This window comes from Martes martes (assembly GCF_963455335.1).
Source record: "Martes martes genome assembly, chromosome: X".
NCBI classification, from domain to species: Eukaryota; Metazoa; Chordata; class Mammalia; order Carnivora; family Mustelidae; genus Martes; species Martes martes.
This window is the reverse complement of record NC_137897.1, coordinates 60,999,708-61,020,930: the sequence shown is the minus strand read 5'-3', so window position 1 is coordinate 61,020,930 and position 21,223 is coordinate 60,999,708. Positions and strand designations below refer to the sequence as shown.

The 21,223-nt window shown below is 42.1% G+C and overlaps 1 protein-coding gene across 1 annotated transcript; it reads right to left on the bottom strand.

Annotated features, from left to right (window-relative positions):
* Positions 1–554: 554 nt before the first annotated feature.
* Positions 555–21,152, bottom strand: PGK1 (phosphoglycerate kinase 1). The gene is made up of 11 exons (XM_080794927.1): positions 20,668–21,152; positions 15,035–15,085; positions 11,534–11,689; positions 11,282–11,426; positions 7,840–7,943; positions 7,119–7,238; positions 3,629–3,743; positions 3,204–3,383; positions 1,786–1,963; positions 1,408–1,506; positions 555–1,032 (listed from the first exon to the last, which is right to left on the bottom strand). Exons 1-11 carry the CDS (start codon positions 20,730–20,732, stop codon positions 992–994), a joined length of 1,254 nt encoding a protein of 417 aa, XP_080651053.1. The 5' UTR covers positions 20,733–21,152; the 3' UTR covers positions 555–991.
* Positions 21,153–21,223: the final 71 nt, after the last annotated feature.

Here is a 21,223-nt window from a genome sequence, read left to right as displayed (position 1 = left end):
AGCATACAACATAGCTCAGCTGTGAATAGTATTTATAATCACAATACAGACTGCTCGTCTAATCTTCAACAAAACTATACTGGGAAAAATGAAGAAGGGAAGTATATGTGGAACAGAGGCCAGAAGAGAGCTGAATCTTTCCATGTAGGAAAGTGATATATATAGCTTTTTATAAAAATCAAGAAATTGAAAGTGTAAGTATGTGACTTAGAAACATGGAGGTAAATGCCAAAAAAAACCTAAGAGTTAAAAATCTCTGGGGAATGGGAAAATGTGAGGAAGAGGCTGAAGCCTCTATTTTGTTTTTGTAAGCCTTAACTGTTTTATTTTCAACTATGGTCATGTGTTTTTAACAGATAAAAATAAAACTTAAAGCACCTGTCACATTATCTGTCATAAAAGTATGCCCTCAATAAAAGAGTAGACATTTATCTAATCTCCCCTACCTCCCCGACCAATGCTGCACCATTTCTTGCATTCAGAATGTAGCTGATTCGATCCCTTCCGTAAGAGTCTGTCCTCACCCTAACAAAGTATGACAGGAAAATAAAATCCCAGTTTCAATGGATACTTTTATTTCATAGTTCACCAACTTTGCCTCCCTACCTACCTATAATTGGAATTTCATCTTATTTCCATGCTGAGAAGCGAAACAATGACAAAGCTAGTCAGAATAAGCTACTTCAAAAAGAGAAGCTAACACAGCTCATTTTCTTTTAACAGGCAAAATATAAATATATGCACTCTAGAATGCATAATGGTTTAGTTGCTAGGAAATTCAAAGGGGATCTTGAAGAATGTAGGCAAATCCAGGGTGCAGTAAAGAGGAGCTGAGATGCTGTGCAACTGCTTAAGGGTTCCTGGTGCTGCATCTCTTGGCCACTAGCTGAATCTTGACATGAGGGAAGACTCTAGCTAATGCCAAGTAGAGATGCGGCAAGGGCTAAGTTGACTTAGGGGCTGGGCACAGGAACCAAAAGGCAGGAAAGTACTAAACACTGCTGAGAGCATCCACCCCAGGAAGGACTTTACCTGTTTTTGAGAAAGCACACATACAGACAGCATTACTACAAGACCCACTACGCCAGATACGTCTATCTTCCCAATAACATGTCCCAGTAACATGTCTGCTCTTCCTTAGGACACATGACCAAGAGTTGGGTAACTTTCACATTCTGGGTCCCAGGTCTACTTAAGTGTCACCCCTCTGGAGTAAGTCTTCCTCTGTGCCCCTCCCCACCCAAAATGGATGCCAGGAGTGTTATCTGAAGTTCCTCCATTTGTACTGCCCAGGTAATAATGAACGCCAATGACAATACCACATACTATCTCCACTCTATTCTACCCACCTGTCACTGCATAACCCCCAGCCTTCCCCACAGCAAGTCAAATAGGGAAGAATCTCACCTTCCAGGAGCTCTAAACTGGCACCACCCCCAGTGCTCACATGGCTGACTTTATCCTCTGTGTTCCATTTGGCACAGCAAGTAGCAGTGTCTCCACCACCTATTGAATGAAAGCCAAGTTAAAAAGAGAGAAAAGAAATAAAATAAAAAGGACTGGCACCAAACTGTAAGGCGATATGCTCTTAAGCCCAAAAGGTAGATGATGAACCCCCAATTCCCTCTCATTAAGAGGGTCCTCCATGAAATGTACACTGGTTCAGCTCTCAAGACTCAACCAGCACCAAGAAACCTAGTAAAAGTTCATCATTTCCCTTCAACTTTCCTCTGATCAGAATTCTACCAGACTACCCTGACATTAACTTTGTAAAGGACCCTTTACCTATGATGGTGATGCAGCCCCTGGCAGTGGCTTTCACCACCTCATCCATGAGAGCTTTAGTTCCTTGGGCAAAGGCATCCCATTCAAATACGCCCACAGGTCCATTCCACACGATCTGCTTAGCCCGAGCAACTGCCTCAGCATACTTCTTGCTGCTCTCAGGACCACAGTCCAAGCCCTAAGGGACAGAGTTAAAAAAGATGATGACCTACCAAGAAAGTTGCTCTGAAAGTAACAAACACCACCTTCACCAAGAGCTGAACTCAAGGCTGAACACCAGCTTCTTGTAGAACCAAAAGACACCCTTCAGTCTTAAGTATAAACCTGCTCGTGTCCTTTATGGAAGATCAAATGGAAGGGAAAACCAGGTTATTTGATAAAAACATTCTTAACCACACTATGACTGTGAAGAACTAAATCAGTAGTTTTCAACAGGGGTCATTTCTATCCCTCCCCAGGGGTCCTGTAGCAGTATCTGGGGTATTTTGGTTGTCCCAACTTGGGAGGGGGATAGTTCTACTGACATCTAGGAGGTGGAAGTCAGGGATGCTCAACACCCTGTGATGTGCAAGACAACACCCCACAGCAAAAACTACCTGAGATGCCAACAATGCCAAGGTTGAGACAATGATCTAGATTCAGTGGTTCTCAAACTTTGGCATGTACTGGAATCACCAAGAGGGCTTGTTCTAGCAAAAAAAAATTCCTGGGCCCAACCCCCAGAGTTTCTGATACGTTAAGTCTGGGATAGGGCCCAGAAACTTCCATCTTCTGATGCTATTCTTAGAACCACACTTTGAGAAACACTGAATAATACCCACATGCTTAACAAGAGGAAAATAAGTAAGCAAACTAGTATGTCAACATGATACAGCTTTATATAGCTATTACAATGATAGTATGTGGCGAACACTACAATGAAATATTCAGTCTTTAATATACACATATATTTTTTCCTGTTTATAATCAGTACACTTCTGCTACCCTTAATGTTTTTATGTAAGAGTTCTTATACAGGTTTTTAGGGAACAACATAATCCAGAACAGCCCAAATCATGAAAGTATTTAGCACCAACCCCAGCACATAGTTAAGTCTTAACAACAAACATTAAATAAATGAAGAAACAAAACATAGTTTTGCTCCCTTATTACCGATGAAGACAGCAGCAATCATGCTTTTCCCCCCATGGATTCTCTCCTGAGGAGGGCCTCACTGCTACATTTGGAGCCCTTTCTGACAGGGATCTCCTGTAGAGATTCTTTTTAAAATGCTGGCTGGTTGAATGAATGAATGGAAGGAAGGAAAGAAGGAAGGAGGAAGGAAGGAAGGAAGGAAAGAAAGAAAGAAAGAAAGGAAGGAAGGAAGAAATTAAAATGCTTTTGTTCACTCCTACCCACCACCCACCCTATTGACTCACCATCCAGCCAGCAGGTATGCCAGAGGCCACAGTGGCTTGGCCAGTCTTGGCATTCTCATCAAACTTTTCAGCAGTGACAAAGTCAACAGGCAAGGTAATTTTTACACCATTCTTCTCAGCTTTGGACATCAGGTCTTTGACTATCTTGGCTCCCTCTTCATCAAACAGAGAAGTGCCAATCTATACACAGGAGCCAAAATAAAGATCAGCCTCTATACTAAGAACATGATTACACCTCACAAAGCAGACAGGAGTAACAATGCAGTGTAAAGGAACAATTCCAAGACAAAAGGCAGCTTTCCAAAAAAAAAAAAAAATGGGAGTTTCGAGGGCCCATGTCAGAAGCTGGTTTTCTTTTTAAATTTACGTAACCTGCTACTTCTGATGGAGAACCACTTCATATCTACTTGGCACTGGTATCCTACCTCCATGTTGTTGAGCACCTTCAGGAAGGTAAAAGCCATTCCACCACCAATAATCATCTCATTGACTTTGTCCAGCATATTACTGATCAGCTGGATCTTATCTGCAACTTTAGCTCTAGAAGAGAAAGCAAGAATCATCACCGAAAGAATAAATGGTGGACTAAGGAAGTGATATTACATAGTGTCTGAGTTTTTACATCAAGGCACAGAGAAATGTCCCACAAGTGACAAAAGTACTGGCTAACTACTCTGGAAAACAGTATGGAAGCTCCTGTAGAAGTTAAAAATATAACTACTCTATGATCCAGCAATTGTACTACTAGGTATTTACCCGAAATACACAAAAATACTGATTCAAAGGGATACACGTGCCCCGATGTTTAACAGCATTGTCAACAATAACCAAGTTATGAAAAGGCCCAAATGTCTATCGACTGATGAATGGATAAAGAACCTGTGGTACACACACACACACAGCGGACTATTACTCAGCCATAAAAAGAAAGAAACCTTGCCACTGCTCAACGATATGGATGGAGCTAGAAAGTTATTATGCTAAGTGAAGTCAAGTCAGTCAGAGAAAGACAAATACTGTATGATTTCACTTGTATGTGGAATTCAAAAAATAATACGATGAACACAAGGGGTAAAAAAAAAGACAGGCAAACCATAAAACAGACTCAGACTGAGGGTTGGTGGGTATGGGGATGGGTTAAATGGATAATGGGTAAGGAGGGGGGCACTTGTTATCTCATGAGAACTGGCTGTGCATGCAAGTGATAAATCACTAAATCCTACATCTAAAACCAGTATTACACTGTATGTTAACTAACTGGATTTTAAATAAATACTTGGAAGGAACAAAAAAAGTACTGGCTAACGTTGCCCTATGCTTCTTCAACCCAAAAGTCCAATCTGTTTCTAAGAAAACCCCTTAAAGGTGTGGTTCTAGACCAAAAAGAACTGAGAATACCTACTACTGTCTATAGAAACCATGAGACCCAAATACATCTCTACTTTGCCCCTTCTCCCCATAAAAACCAGAGTCAAGACAGCTAGTTATACCTGAGCAAGACTGTTAATTATGGGATCCCTGAACCCACTCAGGCCAGGGCACCCGGGTGGCATAGTCAGTTAAGTATCTGACACTTGGTTTCAGCTCCAGTCATGATCTCAGGGTCATGAGATCGAGCCCAGTGTCGGGCTCTGTACTTAGCACAGAGTCTGCTTCAAATTCTCTCTCCCTCTGCCCCTCCTGCTTGTGTATGCACTCGCATGCTCTAAAATAAATCAATCTTTAAAAAAGGTGGGATGGGGCACCCAGGTGGCTCAGTGTGTTAAAGCCTCTACTGTCGGCTTGGGTCATGATCCCAGGATCCTGGGATCGAGCCCCGCATTGGGCTCTCTGCTCAGCAGGGAACCTGCTTCCCCCTCTCTCTGCCCGCCTCTCTGCCTACTTGTGATCTCTGTCAAATAAATAAAATCTTTAAAAAAAAATTTTTTTTAATGTGGGATGGATACTCTATACCTCACATGCCCTGCTTATTCAAAAAATCAATGGAAAGAAAATAGTAAGAAAAAGGGACTATTACAGAACAGAAAATGCCTAACAACCAAATACAACACATGAACTTCATATGGATCCTTATTCCATGAAGCCAATTATAAAATGACATTTCTGAGATGACAAAGAACTTCTGAATACAGACTAGATATTAGATGACGAACAAAGCTGTTAAAATGTGTTAGGTATAACGTGGTGGTTATTTAAAAAGAAATCTCTTTATCAGTTATGAGATACATACAGTACTACTAAGTGAAATTATGTCTAAGACTTGCTTAAAAGCACTCCTGATAAAAATGTAATTGTTGAAGCAGTGTACTACGTGTCTGGGGGCTTATTATACTGTACTCCCAACTTCTGTACATGCTTCAGTGTTTCCATAAAAATTTTTTTTAAGATTTTTTATTTATTTATTTGACAGACAGAGATCACAAGTAGGCAGAGAGGCAGGCAGAGAGGGAGGAAGGGAAGCAAGCTCCCTACTGAGCAGAGAGCCCGATGCAGGGCTCAATCCCAGGACCCTGGGATCATGACCTGAGCCCAAGGCAGAGGCTTTAACCCACTGAGCCACCCAAGCACCCCAACACAATAATGTTTTCTTTAATAAAATGTAAAATTTGCCCCAAAACTGTTACTGGTCTAAGACTACACTGGAAGAAAGCTGGCAAAAACAAGAACACCACACCAAAAGAAAAAAAACAAAACAAAACAACAACAAAAAAAAACCACATCAACTTCCCACAAACAGTTATTTCCAGCTAAGCCTTAAATCTGACGGTAACCACTAGGTGGTACTCACATATTCCAGATCTACAGAAGGATGGAAAGCAAAGGCAGATCGAATACTTATCTCGAGATGAGGATGAGAGTCTGACCTTTGTAACACAGTGCCCACCTGAATTATTTTTAGGACCCTGATACTGGGCTCACGAATCCTGAAGAACTATGCTACCTGAAATTGACATCCAACTCCAGAGTAAGCTTTCATAGGAAAATGCCGAGTATGTTCAATCCCACGGGGACAAACAAACATGCTTATAGAAGGGCCAGTAGCATTCAGCCATAAAGAGGGTGCTACCTAGATATCCATGCCAAGTGACAGCAAGTCCTCTTATTCAAGCAGCACTAGGTCCCCGTCCCCACTCTAAAATTTCTCTTCCTAGACTCTTAACCTGCAATTCTGAAATTTTTATTTTAACTAAGCCACTGGAATATCATTATCCACATGGTACCTTTCCCCACAGGAAAAACTGTAAGAAGGTATATAATCTGGAGAAATGAGTTCTGAATGATAAATTAAATACATACATATGAGGAGATGTTCATAGTTATTCTTGCCAGACTGTATGTACATGAAAGGCTCAAATGCTTCAGAAATTGTCAGATGGGGACCTGTGGTGAATCTTTCCCGTTCTTCCCTCCAAAACCACTTGCTATCCTTCTTGGCCCTGCTTTGCCCCAGGAGGCTGACCTGCATGAAAGCACATCACTTGCCCTTGGGCTTCCAGTTGGGTTGCAGGCAACTGGGAGAGGGCGAGGGAAGGGGAACATCAACAGAAGACTGAAGGGAGATCAGAGTATTTCTTTGCCTGGCTCCCTCCTTGCAAGATGACTCCCTGCCTATCCGTATGTTCCCTGAACAAGGCTATAGTTTCTCTCAGAGGGCCCTGGATTCTGGTAACCATTCCTTCCTTTTGTCCCTTCGGGCCTAGGGAAGGTGATAGCTGTTGCTAGCCCCAGACTACTAAGCTGTACTTTCTGGGTGTCCCTGTACCCTACCCACACATTTGTATATAGTCTCTTTATTAAACTCTCCTTATTTACCCCATCCGATTATGCTTTCTGACCATAATAAGCCACGCAAGTCATGGCCTACTACCAGGCAGACATGCTATTTAAAGCATGATCTTGAAGAGTTCTTCATACCCTCCCAGGATGGCCAGGAAGGGTCGCTCTGGGCATTCCAAGGCCTTGGCAAAGTAGTTCAGCTCCTTCTTCATTAAGAAACCTCCAGCCTTCTGTGGCAGACTGACTCCCACCATGGAGCTAGAAAAGACCAGAGACACTGAAATTTTGGTCAATCCTTAACAATTCTCCCAATTCTAGAGTCCATCTCCTTATCACTGAAATACTTTCACTTCTGAGATTCCAAGAGACCACGGTTTTCATCCCTAAATTCTAACAAAACATGGAGGTACAAAACGAGCTTTTTGTATGGCCTAGAGGAAAAAGTAAAAAGCAACAAACTTAAGTAGGATTGAAGAAACCCAACTGACAGTCTTTAAGTCAAGGGTTTAACCATAATAAACAATCAGCCAGTTAGCTAATGACCAAAGAAGACTCCTCACTCTGCTTCCTAGAGACAGCATAAGATTCTGACCCTACAATGTTAACAAAGGGAGGGCTCTATCTGAAATTTCCTAAGAGCAACCCCTTCCTGAAGCTCAACAAAAAGCTCCACGATTCTCCACATTTTTCCCTTTTATTTCCTCAATAAGGACCAAGAATATTCAACAGGAACCGCAGTCTTAACTGGCAGCTCCAATTAGAGATAGAAGCTCAAAGTATGATGTTCTGAGAGCTTGGACTGCTTGAGTAAACAGAGGAATACTCCTCCTAGCTCAACGTCAAAAAAGACTCTTAATACCTGTGAGCTCGGTGAGCAGTGCCAAAAGCATCATTGACATAGACATCTCCTAGCTTGGAAAGGGAAGCTCGGAAGGCTTCTACTTTGGCTGGCTCAGCTTTAACCTGCAGGAAAAAAAAAAGAAAGAAAAACCAACACAGAAAATGTTGATGGCTACAAGGAAGACAACTGTAAAGGCATCTCATACCAAGAGTCCTCCTGAGTATCTCTAAAGACCCAGAGTCAGTGGGACAGCAATTTTTACAACTAGCAACAGGATCTACTTCTTCTTCCAAATATTCTAGGTCTTTTGGTCCCTTCTACGTTCTACTCTCCTTCATCCTGCCTCAAATTGGGAAGAAGATTCCTGAACCATGGCTTAACCTCTAATCACACAAAGCTAATCACAGCCCACTGACCTCTCCCCAAGTCCTAAGATTTTCTTTTCCTTTCCTTAGCTTGCCTCATAGCCTCATTTCAACATATTCTCCTTGCAAAAGTTAGGATTATACTTGACTCAAGCTTCTAGCTACCAAGGCCTTTTTCCAAAGGGAAAGTGGCCCTCACACACGTTCTTCATGAGGCTGGAACAGAGAGGGCAGGTGGAAACACGCAACAGAAAAGGACCTCAGAAACATTTTATATATATATTAAAAGAAGTTATTCTATATATTCTATATAACATTCCCTAGAACTTAGGCATCTAAGAAAACACTCTCTGGGATCCCCCCCGCCCCCACCTAAAAGGGGACATAAAGCAGGATGGCAGAATGAACAAAAAACCTCCAGAAAGAAACCAAGCAAAGATGCACGGGGGAACACATCACAGAAAAATATACAGGACAGAACTAATGTTCCTTTTAGTCACTGCCTACTCCCATCCTCCTACATTTCAAGGTGAAGGAGGTTGCCACAAAGAACGGGTTTTCTTCTAATGACCTGAAGAATGCAGAGGAACTAATGCTAAAACTAAAGACTGTAGAACCTACATAATCTTTCTAGAATGGAAGAGCATCTGCCACTGGTGACTAAGATAATCCGTGTTATTATGAAAATACTGCCCAAATGGCAGAACACCTGGGTTCTAGGCCCAACTCCAACATTAATTCACTGTGTAACCTTTGGCAAATAGGTATCTGTCCCTGAAATCTTCCCATCTATTAAAAAGGCATGATAACCCCTTGAAGAATCGTCGAAGGAAAAATGGCACCAACAGAAGCTCTTCACGAAACAGGCACTACAGAAATTAATAACCAGAACCCACTTCTCAGTTTTGTTCTGCCAATAACTAGAAGAAAGAAAATATTCCTAGAAGACCAATGTGGGCACACTGGAAAAAGAAGTATTTTATGTCCTTGCTTTTTTTTTTTAATCTATTTTGAACTTATTACTGGCTCATGAAATTCCAAGCATCAAAAGCCACTGGACACTAAATGTAAAGTTAACTAAAAAAGTCACAGACTAGAACTGTTAGTTCATCGCTTCCTGAATAGGTGGTTTTGTCTCAATTTGCTACCATTTCCAAGTCCTAGAGTCTGTGCAATTGAGTTTCACTCTAAACAGGCACCAAATTTGAGATCAGCACCTGACTCCTACCACTGTACCAAGATTATGCCAAAGGCAGGGTAAGGCAAGACCAGGGCCTAAGGTGCTAAGAAAAGAAACTGCTTGTAAGCAGGTACTCCAATGACCTTAAGAAACACCAGAAGCACAACAGGAGACTGAGATATTAGCTTCAAAGAATCTTATTCCCCAAGACACAAAAACACCTAAGGGTAGAAAGTTCTAAAGGATGACTTCAGCTTCTCTTTTACCCATAGGCAAATCCTACATCATCCTCAAAGAGCCAGCTTTATCATTTAATATTTGAATTCTGGCTGTCAGGTCATAGTAATCTACTTTGTGGATTATCTATGGTTGCTCTTTTAATTTTTGTTTTGGGCGGGTTTTTTCTATGGTTACTTTGGCATGACAACAGCATAGTTGAGCAATTCCAACAGAGACCATATGCAGTTGTGACTATACTGCCTACAAAGCCTAAAGTATTTTACCGTTTGACCCTTTATAGAAGTTGTATACTGATCTAATGGACTGAGCTACACACAAAGTCCAGCAACACCACTACTGCTTCTAACTTCAGTAAAATGACTGCCTTTCGGAAACTTAAATTTCTTTATAAAATGATGACAACAGGGCGCCTGGGTGGCTCAGTGGGTTAAGCCGCTGCCTTCGGCTCAGGTCATGATCTCAGGGTCCTGGGATCGAGTCCCTCATCGGGCTCTCTGCTCAGTGGGGAGCTTGCTTCCCTCTCTCTGCCTGCCTCTCTGCCTACTTGTGATCTCTGTCTGTCAAATAAATAAATAAAATCTTTAAAAAAAATGATGACAACACGTGCACTTCCTTATTTTAAAGGGAATTCAAAAAATATGTTTTATACTTCATTAAAAAAGTCTCAAATCTCAAGGCAATATCACCATGACCATCATTTGCCCAACTACAATTTTCCCAGAGTCCCTTTCCACTTGACTTTTAGTACAAAGTACATTTTCTGCTCACTTAATTCTTTTGTAAGAAAACCCTAATTCTATCACACTAAATTTCAATTTATGGTTTTAAGAGTGCCAAGCTCAACTATTAAAGTTAATCCCCCTTTTAAATAAGAATATTACTGTCTTTCCATAACACACCATGGTCTTTTGCTTAGAAAAACTGTTCCAGCCTTGACGGAAAAAAAAAAAAATCTAAAACTGGCTCTTTGGGAAGAACCCCTGGTATAGCATGGACACCCACCCCCGACAAGTGCCTATGAACATCTGCTCTCAGCACTTGGGAATCATAGCCTACCCTTCAACTAGGATTATCACACACTGTCAGGAAAAAAAACTCCTCATGTATCATAGGTCAAGTGGGGAACAAAGTAACAAATGCAAAAGCACACCCACTGAATACTCTTATACCCAAATGCTATTCACATATTTTTCAAAGGTATTACAAAACATCTGAGCATGAGAAGGGCTTCTGGGATGCTAGCCAATATTCTATTCCTTGACCTAGGTGGTGGTTACACAGCAGGTGTGTGTGTACTCTGATAATTTATCAAGTCATGCATCTATAGACAGATATAAATATAAATAAATTTATATAAATGTATAGCTTAAATATATATTCATATATATCCATATATATTCATATTCATTTATATTAAAGATTTTCATACATATTAAAATAACCTTTAATATATGAAAAGGTTATTTTAATTTATTCATATATGAATATTCATATGTATGAAAATAACCTTTATATGAATAAACATAAACCTATCTCATATATATATATATATATATGCTATACTTCAATAAGAAGGTATCTAAGGAAAAAATAAACTTGAACTACCTCTATTCTTCAATCTCTCATGGACTCAGTCCTCCTCACCCCTAATAATGTTGGAAGTCACAGGCCCTACCTTATTCCCAGAAGCATCTTTTCCCTTCCCTTCTTCCTCCACATGAAAGCGAAGGTTCTCCAGCAGGATGACAGACCCAGCAGCTGGGTTAGCACAAGCTTTCTCCACTTCTTGTCCCACACAGTCCTTTAAGAACAAGACATCCCTGGGAAGAGCAGGAGATGGGGACAACTGAAAAGTCTGAAAGAACCAGTACATGCTTCACAGCATCTCCTGTCATACAGTCTACCAGCTCCAGAGTCTGGCACTTACTTGCCCAGCAGAGATTTAAGTTCTACAGCAACTGGCTCCAAAGAGTACTTCTCAGGCATAGGGACACCATCCGGCCGGCCCAGATGGCTCATAAGAACAACTGACTTAGCTCCATTGTCCAAGCAGAATTTGATGCTTGGGATGGCAGCCTTGATTCTGCAACAAAATAGAGACAGGGGATAGATGAAGGTTACTCCTAGGAATTAGTGGGAATGGTTTTATTTATGGCCTCATGAACTATAAAGCCCCTTTTCTTCTCTAAATTCCCTCAGATTTACTGTTGGGAACTCAGTGATGGTCCTCAGGTTCAGGTTCAGAGGAAGAAGTCAATTATGATGCCAATCCTCCACCAAGGATTATTCAATCTCATCACATTTTGCTGCTTAGGCAGAGAAGATCTACAAGAGCAGGACTGAAGTTGCTATCTTTAGAAGGACCTGCTTGCAAGGTTGGCCCTTGGCCAGTGTCTGGGAAGCCTGCTTCCAAAGTCGTCCCTCAAATCTGACATGCGCTGTTCTAATGGACACTGCTCCAAGACTGTACGAAGTGATTTATACTGAACACCTGCTTTCTTCTAATAGTCCAGAATTTTGTTGGTTCCAATGCAGAGGGTACCCATTGACCAGCTCCCAGTAAAAATCTTGGAAGCCGAATCTCTAATAGCTTCTCTGGGCAAAAACAATGCATGCAACTTCTGCAGTTTCCACTGCTGAAGGGCGAGCACTGGAAGCCCATAGATTTCTCCAGATTTTGTGTGTCTCTTCCCCTTGCTGATCTTGTCATGTACCCTGTAATAATAAACTTTGGCAGTGAGAACACTATGCTACATCCTGTCCTGTGAGTCCTTCTAGTGAATCACTAAGTTATAAAGGTGTCTTGGGGACCCCTGAAACATCCCTCTTATGTGATTGAGGAAGAAATCTAAAATTCCCCAATCCTGACACCATTAAAGGAAATACAGGAAAAACTTAAAAATGTGTAGTAACTTTTTTGCACCCATTATAGATCCTAAGGCACATTTCCTGGTAGGAAAAAATACATTATATAGAACATGGTTTAAATAATGTCGTATTATCTACATTATAGTTTAAGTAAAAAATTATTAAACTTCCTTTAAACATGTCAAACTTTTGTTATAACCTTGATACTAACGTTCCATTTTTGCCAGTCTTTTTTTTTTTTTTTTGAAGATTTTTTTTTAAGATTTTATTTGACAGAGAGAGGGAAAGCACAAGTAGGCAGAGCAGCAGGCAGAGGGAGAGGGAGAAGCAGGCTCTTCACTGAGCAGGGAGTCCGACATGGGGCTCGATCCCAGGACTCTGGGATCATGACCGGAGCTGAGGCAGCCACTTAACCGACTGAGCCACCCAGGTGCCCTTTTTTTTTTTTTTAAGATTTTACTTATTTATTTGTAAGAGAGAGAGAGCACAAGCAGGCAGAGTGGCAGGCAGAGGCAGAAAAAGAAGCAGGCTCCCTGCTCAGCCCAATGCAGGACTCGATCCCAGGATCCTGGGATCACGACCTGAACCTAAGGCAGCGGCTTAACCCACTGAGCCACCCAGGCGTCCCCATTTCTGCCAGTCTTTAAGAAACTGAAATTGATAATAAAGAAATCATTCATTTATTCAACAAATACTTATTGAATGCTTCTTATGCCAGGTACCTTTCCAGATTCTGAGAATGCAACCGTAAATGAAACAGTCTCTGCTCTCATGAAGTATAATTCTAATGGAGAGAGAGAGACAATAAAAAACGAACACATATGTGTGTATATACACATAAATATGGGTATGTGTGTGTCTGTCATCAGGTGGTAGTAAGAGCCATGGAAAAAAGGCAGAGAGACAAGAATGACTGAGGAATAGTGGTGAAGGGGATTTTAGATAGGGTGGCCAGGGAAGTCTCTGATAAGGTGACATTTCAGCAGACAATGGAACAATAAAAAAACCATGTTAGGTTTCTAAAATATCTTATGCTATTTGACATATATAAAAACTCACTAACACCAAATAAAGAAGAAACCTTCATTAAGCACAAAGTTTGCCCAAAGAAACGAAATTATTCTTCATGGATATCCCCTATCAGAAAGTTCTATTATTTCTAATGCTTCCTTTTGTTAACTCCATGGATTTCTGAAAATGAAAAAAATGTACTCAGACCCGCTTCTCTGCTTTTAATCCATGAAACACCTTGATAGGCGTATTTCCAATTTTCTTCTGTGTGCTGCAGAAAATAACGAAAAAAGAGATGCCTTGTACAAAACACAGACCTTCCACTATGCTGTAGCAGAGATGTACTTGGTAAAATGCCAGTCTCTACCCTGGGACCTTCCACTATGCTGCAGCAGAGATGTACTTGGTAAAATGCCAGTCTCTACCCTGGGACCCTGAAAATGTTCTGGGTCTAGACCTACACCGTAAAATAAAGCAGCCATTAGCTATGTGTGCCTCTTAAAAATCCAGATGGCAATGTGCTTTGTGAAGATACATGCTGGATCTTGAAGACTTAATACCAAAAAAGTTTTATGTCCCTTTAATTTTTTACTGAATAACTACTGAATGATTATTGTGGACTTAACTGAATTAAATAAAACGTATTACTTAAAATTAAGTTCACCCACTTCTTTTTACCTTTTTAATGTGGCAACTAGAAAATTCTGTATTATATGTGGCTTATATTCTATTTCTATTAGACAACACTGCTCTAGATCATTGGAAAGCACACCTTTCCAGCTCAAACCCCTCATCTGGAATTTAAAATTAAACCTTCTTTACAATCTAGTCAAAAGCAAGAGTATACTATCACTTAAAATTTCTGCTTCTGATTTTGGAGTCAAGATATTTAGAACAGCCTAAACTGACTGAAAATACTACTTCTGAAATCTTTTCCCTTGTACCAAATTCCCCAAAACTGATTTTATCTGAGCCATATTGAATGGAAAGGCTTGTAAAAAATACATATAAGCTTAAAATTACTAATATTAAAAAATCCTCTTGCACAGTTCTTCATTTTGCAAGAGAATCAAGTATCAGCTCTGATATTCTTTAAAAATACATAACCCCAAATTATTCAAATTTTCAAAAAATAGGGAGAGAAAATAAACCACTTAACATGACTTTTTTCAATTTCTACATTCTCATAAGAAAGCAGACCACAGGGGCGCCTGGGTGGCTCGGTGGGTTAAAGTCTCTGCCTTCAGCTCAGGTCATGATCTCAGGGTCCTGGGATCGAGCCCCTCATCGGGCTCTCTGCTCCGCAGGGAGCCTGCTTCCTCCTCTCTCTCTCTGCCTGCCTCTCTGCCTAGTTGTGATTTCTGTCAAATAAATAAAATATTTTTTTAAAAAAAAGAAAGCAGACCACATAGTGGGTTTGTGGAAAGCCAAGACTATATGGCTTAAGCTACCACACAGTTCTACACTAAGAAAGGAAAAACCATTTCATCCTACACACCCACAGGCACACACATCTTAAACCAAACTCAAGTTTTAGCAGAGACCTTACCTCTGGTTGTTTGTTATCTGGTTGTTCTTCATAGGAACGTTGAAGTCCACTCTAAAAAAGAAGCAAAGTTTCAGATTCCCTCAAAGATTAGGAGAAGCATTTTTAGTGAACCAGTTAAATATGATGGGAGTTCAAAAACCACCTTAATAATCATCAGTGGTATTGTAAGACACAGTGGTTAGCCATGGGGAGGCCGGTGGGAGGAGGGAGAGAGGAGGACTGGGAGAGGACATGGGGTTGTCTTGTATTTCTTGACCTGGGTGATTACACAAATGTGTTCATTCAGTGGTAATTCTTTGAGCTTATGATCTGTGTCCTTTTAGGTATGTATCTCATACTTTAAAAGTAAAATTTTTTAAAATAAAAAAAAAAAACCTGACTTCACAGGAACTAGCCCTCGAAACCTGGAAAACCAGTTCCACCTAAAAAGATTTTCATGTGGACCTAGTATGACAGTATCTAATAATAATGGAGGCTGAATGGATAAGGGGTAATTAAGGAACATTATCTTGATTGTGATTCCTTTGATATTATTTCTGGGTCCTAGTGAAGCTAACTAATACCACTCAAAAGAAAAAAAAAAAAAGACTGGAAAATAAAACATATCAACAGATTATCATTCTTTCTGGAGAAAGCCTAGGGCCTCATGACCAGGAAAAAAACCAGTGTCCAAGACCAAGTTCACACAGTACTCTTTCAAGCAAAACACAGGCAATAAAAGTAAGATAGCTTCTTTCGTAAAACCTGAAAGGAGAGGGCGGAACATGTGATCCTGCCTACCTGACAAACAAGCAATTTAGCAGAGACGTGATCAGGATGGCACAAGCAAGTAATTTACTGCAGTCTCTCCTTTCTCACCTGACTTTTACCACTTTTTAAGAACCAATAATTTCCTTCCCCCTTCTGAACTCCTTGGAAGCCCAGCCTATTTCAATCTAACTAATCTAAAACAATGTGTGATAGCTAGTTGTTAGGGCTAAGAGCTGCCTGCCAAGATCCTGTTTAAATGCTTTCTTTCTCATCCGCAGAATGGGGATAATAGTATCTACCTCACGGTGTTACTGTGAGAATTAAATGAGTTAGCGTGATCTGTAAAGGGCTTCAAAGAGTACCTGGTACACAGTAAGTGCCATACAAATGGCAGCTATTGTATGTGTTAATGCTTCTCCAAAATGTAATTTGTGTTTTAAAAGGCATCAATCTGCCTTTGAAAACACAATCCACCTTTACAAAAACAGCTAGCACAGTCACATGCTAATGGGACTAAGGGAAGATACGATGTAGTGGAGAAGACTGCTGCCATGCTCAAGGCCTAGCAGTTACAACATCCTTAGACCTATAAAGACAACACCAATTTCCTATATCCCTACTCCAACCTACCTCATTGAAGAAATGCCTTTCTAAAGGCAGGCTGAGGGAGTAAGTCTATATTCAAACATTTTAATTAAGTCTTCAAAAATAAAAGCAGTATACCTCTGAAGAAATACACTCTATTCAGTTTCAGGCTACCGGACTCTGATTCTAAGCATCTTCTCTAAATATCCCAAACAAGGCCCCTGCCAGCCTTCAAGTACATTCTGAAGAGGACAGAGTATCCCATTACTTGTTGTCATTTTCCCTCTTGCAGCCTCCCAGAAAGGCCCATGGTCAAAAGGGCTAATGGCGACAGGCTGAGCACAAGCCACCCTATTCAGTATTCCCTACTCCCAAGCCCTTACAGGGAGGAAATTCTATGTGCAGAAAAAGTCAAGAATCTGTGACATCTATACAAGCTGATGTAACATACCTTACTGATGAGAACTGGACTTCCCTTGCTTACACATTCTACTTCTTATATTCTATATAAAATCTGTACCCCTTCCTTTTCCACTTCCCTGAAACACTGGTGAGCCTTAGCTTCAGGCATGAATTCAGATTTCACCACACAGCTATCAGAATGGCTGAAATAAAAAATGGCAATACCGAATGCTGGTAAAGATGCAGAAAAACTGATCACTCGTAAAATAGTGTGCCTGCTTTGGAAACCAGTCTGAGAATTCAGCATATAATCCAGTGATTTCACTCCTAGGTGTTAATCCAAGAGAAATAACAGCATTTGTCCATATCAAGACCTGTCCATGAATATTCAATGTGCACAACAGCTTTATTTGTTAATAGCCCCCAACTAGAAACAAACCGGATGTCCATCACTGGGTGAATGGCTAAACAAACTGTGCAACATTCATATCATGAAGTACTACTCAGCAATACAGAGAAGCGACAACTTGCATAAATCTAGAGGGCATTAAACTGAGTGGGAAAAAAAAAGCCAATCCCAAAAGGTTATATACTGTGATACCACTTATGTAACATTTTTGCAATGACAAAACTTTAGGGGCAGGAAACAGATCAGTAGTTACCAGGGGTTGGAATGAAGGTAGTTGAGGGCGGGAGAATGACTCTGCAGAGGCAGAAAGAGGAAGGTCTTGGTGATGCTCAAACAAAAAGAAAAGTTTCGTAACTTGTGGTAGAAATTACACCAATCTATACATGTGATAAAACAGCACGGAACTACACACTTTGTCCCAATGTCAACTTCCTGCTTCTGATATTGTACTCTAATTTTGTAAGATGTATCCACTGGGGGAAACTGAGGGAACAAAGACTTCTCTGTACTATCTCTGCAACCTCCTTAATTTTGTTAAGATGTATCCTTTGGGGGAAACTGGGTGAACAAACTTCTCTGTACTAACTTTGCAACCTCCTGTGAATCTGTAATTATCTTAAAATAAAATGTTAAAAACGCTGATTTAGAGTATCAAGTCTCTGTCACCTGAAATCTCAGGAGTCCAGGCCCCCTCCCATTAAAAGCTCTCAAAAGTACCGTGCCCACCCTTGGGTCACTGCCCCCAACTGGAAGATTGGGGTATTATGGGTGTCTTAAGGACTTCTCCGCTCAGATTTTCCTCTCCATTTCTTTTTCCACTGCATCAAGAGCCGCTGCTTAACAAGTTAGAACAGGTTAGAGAAAAGCAGTGAGGTTTAAAACAGAAGGCTGGTGGAGGAAGCAAGCAAAAAGGGAAGTGCTTCACCAGTTACCAAAGGAGTAAGACTGGCAATCCGCACTGGGAAGGAAGGAAATGACATTGCAAAAATAAGCCGGAAGTTATACTCAAAAGGCGGTAAAGTCAACTGGAATCCCAAAAAAAAAAAAAAAAAAAAAGAGGAGGTGGAACCTGGTAATTACCCAGTCAGAGGTTTCTGACTATCTAAAGTTCCCTCAACAGATCAGTCTGTTTCCCTTGGCAATTCAAAGCAGGATCCTGAAGACTTGGCTAACACCAACATCAGAGACATCAGAGTTATCTTTTGCAGGACGAAAAAGAGGCAAGTGAAGTAGCCATTACTCAGGAGACCCCATTTCTGAAACATTGCCAGCAACCACCACATAAAGGCACTGAAACAAAAAGAAATTTGAGCTGACAAGGTATAGCTGCCTAGGCTCTTCCAAAAAATCCTACAAAATCTGACTCTGTTCAAAAGAGATACATTAATAATCAGGGAAAAAAGTAACTCCCTGTCCCCAGGCAAAATTAACAGAATTTATCCAGATTTCAGGGGAAAAAATATTGATTGCAACCTTCAGCAGACAAAAAGTCTTTTTTAGACTGCCCTTGTTTACAATGTTGAGTATTTAAGAGGATTTGGCTGGAAGTCAAAGAGACCCAAATTCTAGTCCTAGCTCTGTCACCAATTCGCTAGTCTGGTGACCCTGGACAGGTAATTTTCCAACAGCAAAAGAGGACTGGCCAATCATTTCAAGTCTCAAGGTTAATCTGTGTTAAATGAAACTTTGAGCCCTTGGACAGCAAGGTATTTCATATTAAGTACAGAGGGAGAAAAGATAAGCACCACCTCAAGTCCCACTCCCAGCCAGCCCAGTTAATCCCACAAACCAGTTCCCCTGAGAAGATAAAGCCCAAGACTTCAATTGCAGGAAGGTGACCAACGTGATGCCCCACTTCTGGTCTTTCAGCAGGTACTTCTGGTCTTTCAGCAGGTATATCTGGACAGGCCAGAATTGAGCCCAGCAAAGATGGGAGGAAATAATTTAAAAACCTAAAATCCAGTCACATGGCAATGTCCACCTGGCCTGTTTTTCACAGAATCTATCCCCTCTCTTAAGATCACCTGAGGGGTAGAAAGGGCCCTTTTCTAGTACTAAGATGGCTTTGATTACTACTACGTCCAGATTGCAAATACCTAGGTCATTTGGGTAAATGTAGACACTAAGTGTTTCTCAGGGCCATAAGCTACTGAGTTGTTCTATTTCCACAACAAGGCAGAGGCTGCGACATGCAAAACTGAAAGTGACCATGATAAAATCAGAGAAAAGGGTAGAGCTGCATTAACTTTTACAGTGCCCACAGTTCTGAAATTCAGAGTGCCCTCCTACGTTTAAGCCTAGGGTGAAGGGAGATTCCCTACAACCTTTTGTGTCTGTTAATATCCAAAAGACGCCCTCACTTGAACCAGCCCAAATTGGCAAAGGGGCTAGATCACACCATTCACATGCCTGTCCACCTATCAACCACTTCCCAAAAAGGACAGGGCTGCACAAGACTATCAATCAAGCCCTGCCACCCAGAAAACACGCCACCCTTGGATCCTATGAAGGTTTAGCAACAGTCGCCCCATCATTTACATACCCAACTGTCCTGCACTTTGCTCCTAGCTTGCAAATGTACCACACGTTACCAAAATGATAAATGTAAAAGCTCCATACACCACACTGCTAATTTTGGCATGTAAGGGACAAGTCCCATGGTAAGTGACCAGGATCCACACGTGCAGAGTAAAAGACCCCAAAGTGCATGAGTAGCCCATCCTCACCTCCACTATCCTGCTTCTCTTGCCTTCTGTGAGGTGAGGTTGAAGAACAGCACGGAAGAGCACCCACGCCCTGCTCTACCACTAGCCCGTATGTGTCACAATTCTGATGTAAACCCCATGCCCTGTAGTCCAACGGTGCCGTGCACAGGCCTGTTACATAAGCTCTGCAGAGTATCCTTCAGTGTGCCCCACCCCTCCTCACCCTCCCATCCTCCATGTTTTAGGGGGTCCTACTCCTGAATATCGAAATCAACATCTTTTGGGGAAAACCTCCCTTTTGTGCAGGGACCTTCGAAATCTATGTCTTTTCTCATCTCTCTAGGATGATCTAGGGCGGTGGGGGAAGGGAAACTAACCAAATGACCTTTCAAGGTCCCTTCTTTGGGGCCTAGGGATTTGAAGACTAAGCATTAGGCCCCACTTCGCCTGGTGGGAGCTGGAGGCGACAGAACTGCATTTCAGGAATAGGAAATAGGGCAAAACGGGTCATTTGAGCCAGAACTGAGCCCTTCCTCGGTGGATCCACCAGCAAAGGGCAAAAACGGCTCCCCTTCCGGGCAAAGTCAAGGAGGTCAGAAACCGTGAAATTGGGGCAAAGCCTCGGCCACAATGGTGGAAAGCCTCACTCTGCAGGCTCAGAACCCACGGGGCCGAGCGGACGACTAAGAGCAACTTTGGGCAGGAGCGTAAGCAAGTTGGCTCGGGCCGAAGAGACTGCGGCCAAGCCCTTGAGGGAAGCACGAGCAGACGTGTAGAATTACCTCATGACGACCCGCTTCCCCTTCACGTCCAGCTTGTCCAGAGTCAGCTTGTTAGAAAGCGACATCCTGGCAATACAAGGGCCACGAGGCTGAGAGCCGAAACAGCGGAGAAGAATGCGGCCGACTCGCGCTCCAGTTGCGTGCGAAATGCCGAAAGCTGCCCGGGCCACACCGCCCCGCCTACCGCTCCTCCCCTTCTCCCTCGCGCAGCGCCCGGCCGTTGCTATTGGACGCGGCCGCGACGCGCCAGCACTCTGCCATTGCCTCCTAGGCGCTGTCTGTCTGCGAGAACACTGATGGGACGTGCGGTTTTCATTAGTCACGTCCGGCACGCAGCGAGCCTCCCCAGACCTTCGTGACTCGAGGGTGGGAGCAGGAGGCGGGGCCGCGGGGTGGGCAGGGGGCCGGGAAGGGCTCGGGGTGGTGCCTCCGGGTGGACGAGGAGAGCGCGAGAGGTCCCAGGCCTCCGCCCGGGTGCCCAGAGGTGCTGCAGCGCGGAGCACAGCCACAATGGCCAGAAGAAAAGCACCGCCCCCCAACCCTAGCGATTTCTTGG

Coding starts and splice junctions, on each gene's coding strand:
- PGK1 (XM_080794927.1), bottom strand. CDS start 20,732: ATGTCGCTTTCTAACAAGCTGACTCTGGACAAGCTGGACGTGAAGGGG. Junction 7,239..7,839: donor ACTGCTCACCGAGCTCACAG/GTATTAAGAGTC, acceptor GGTCTTTTCTAG/CTCCATGGTGGGAGTCAGTC. Junction 3,384..3,628: donor AGGTGCTCAACAACATGGAG/GTAGGATACCAG, acceptor TCCTGTGTATAG/ATTGGCACTTCTCTGTTTGA.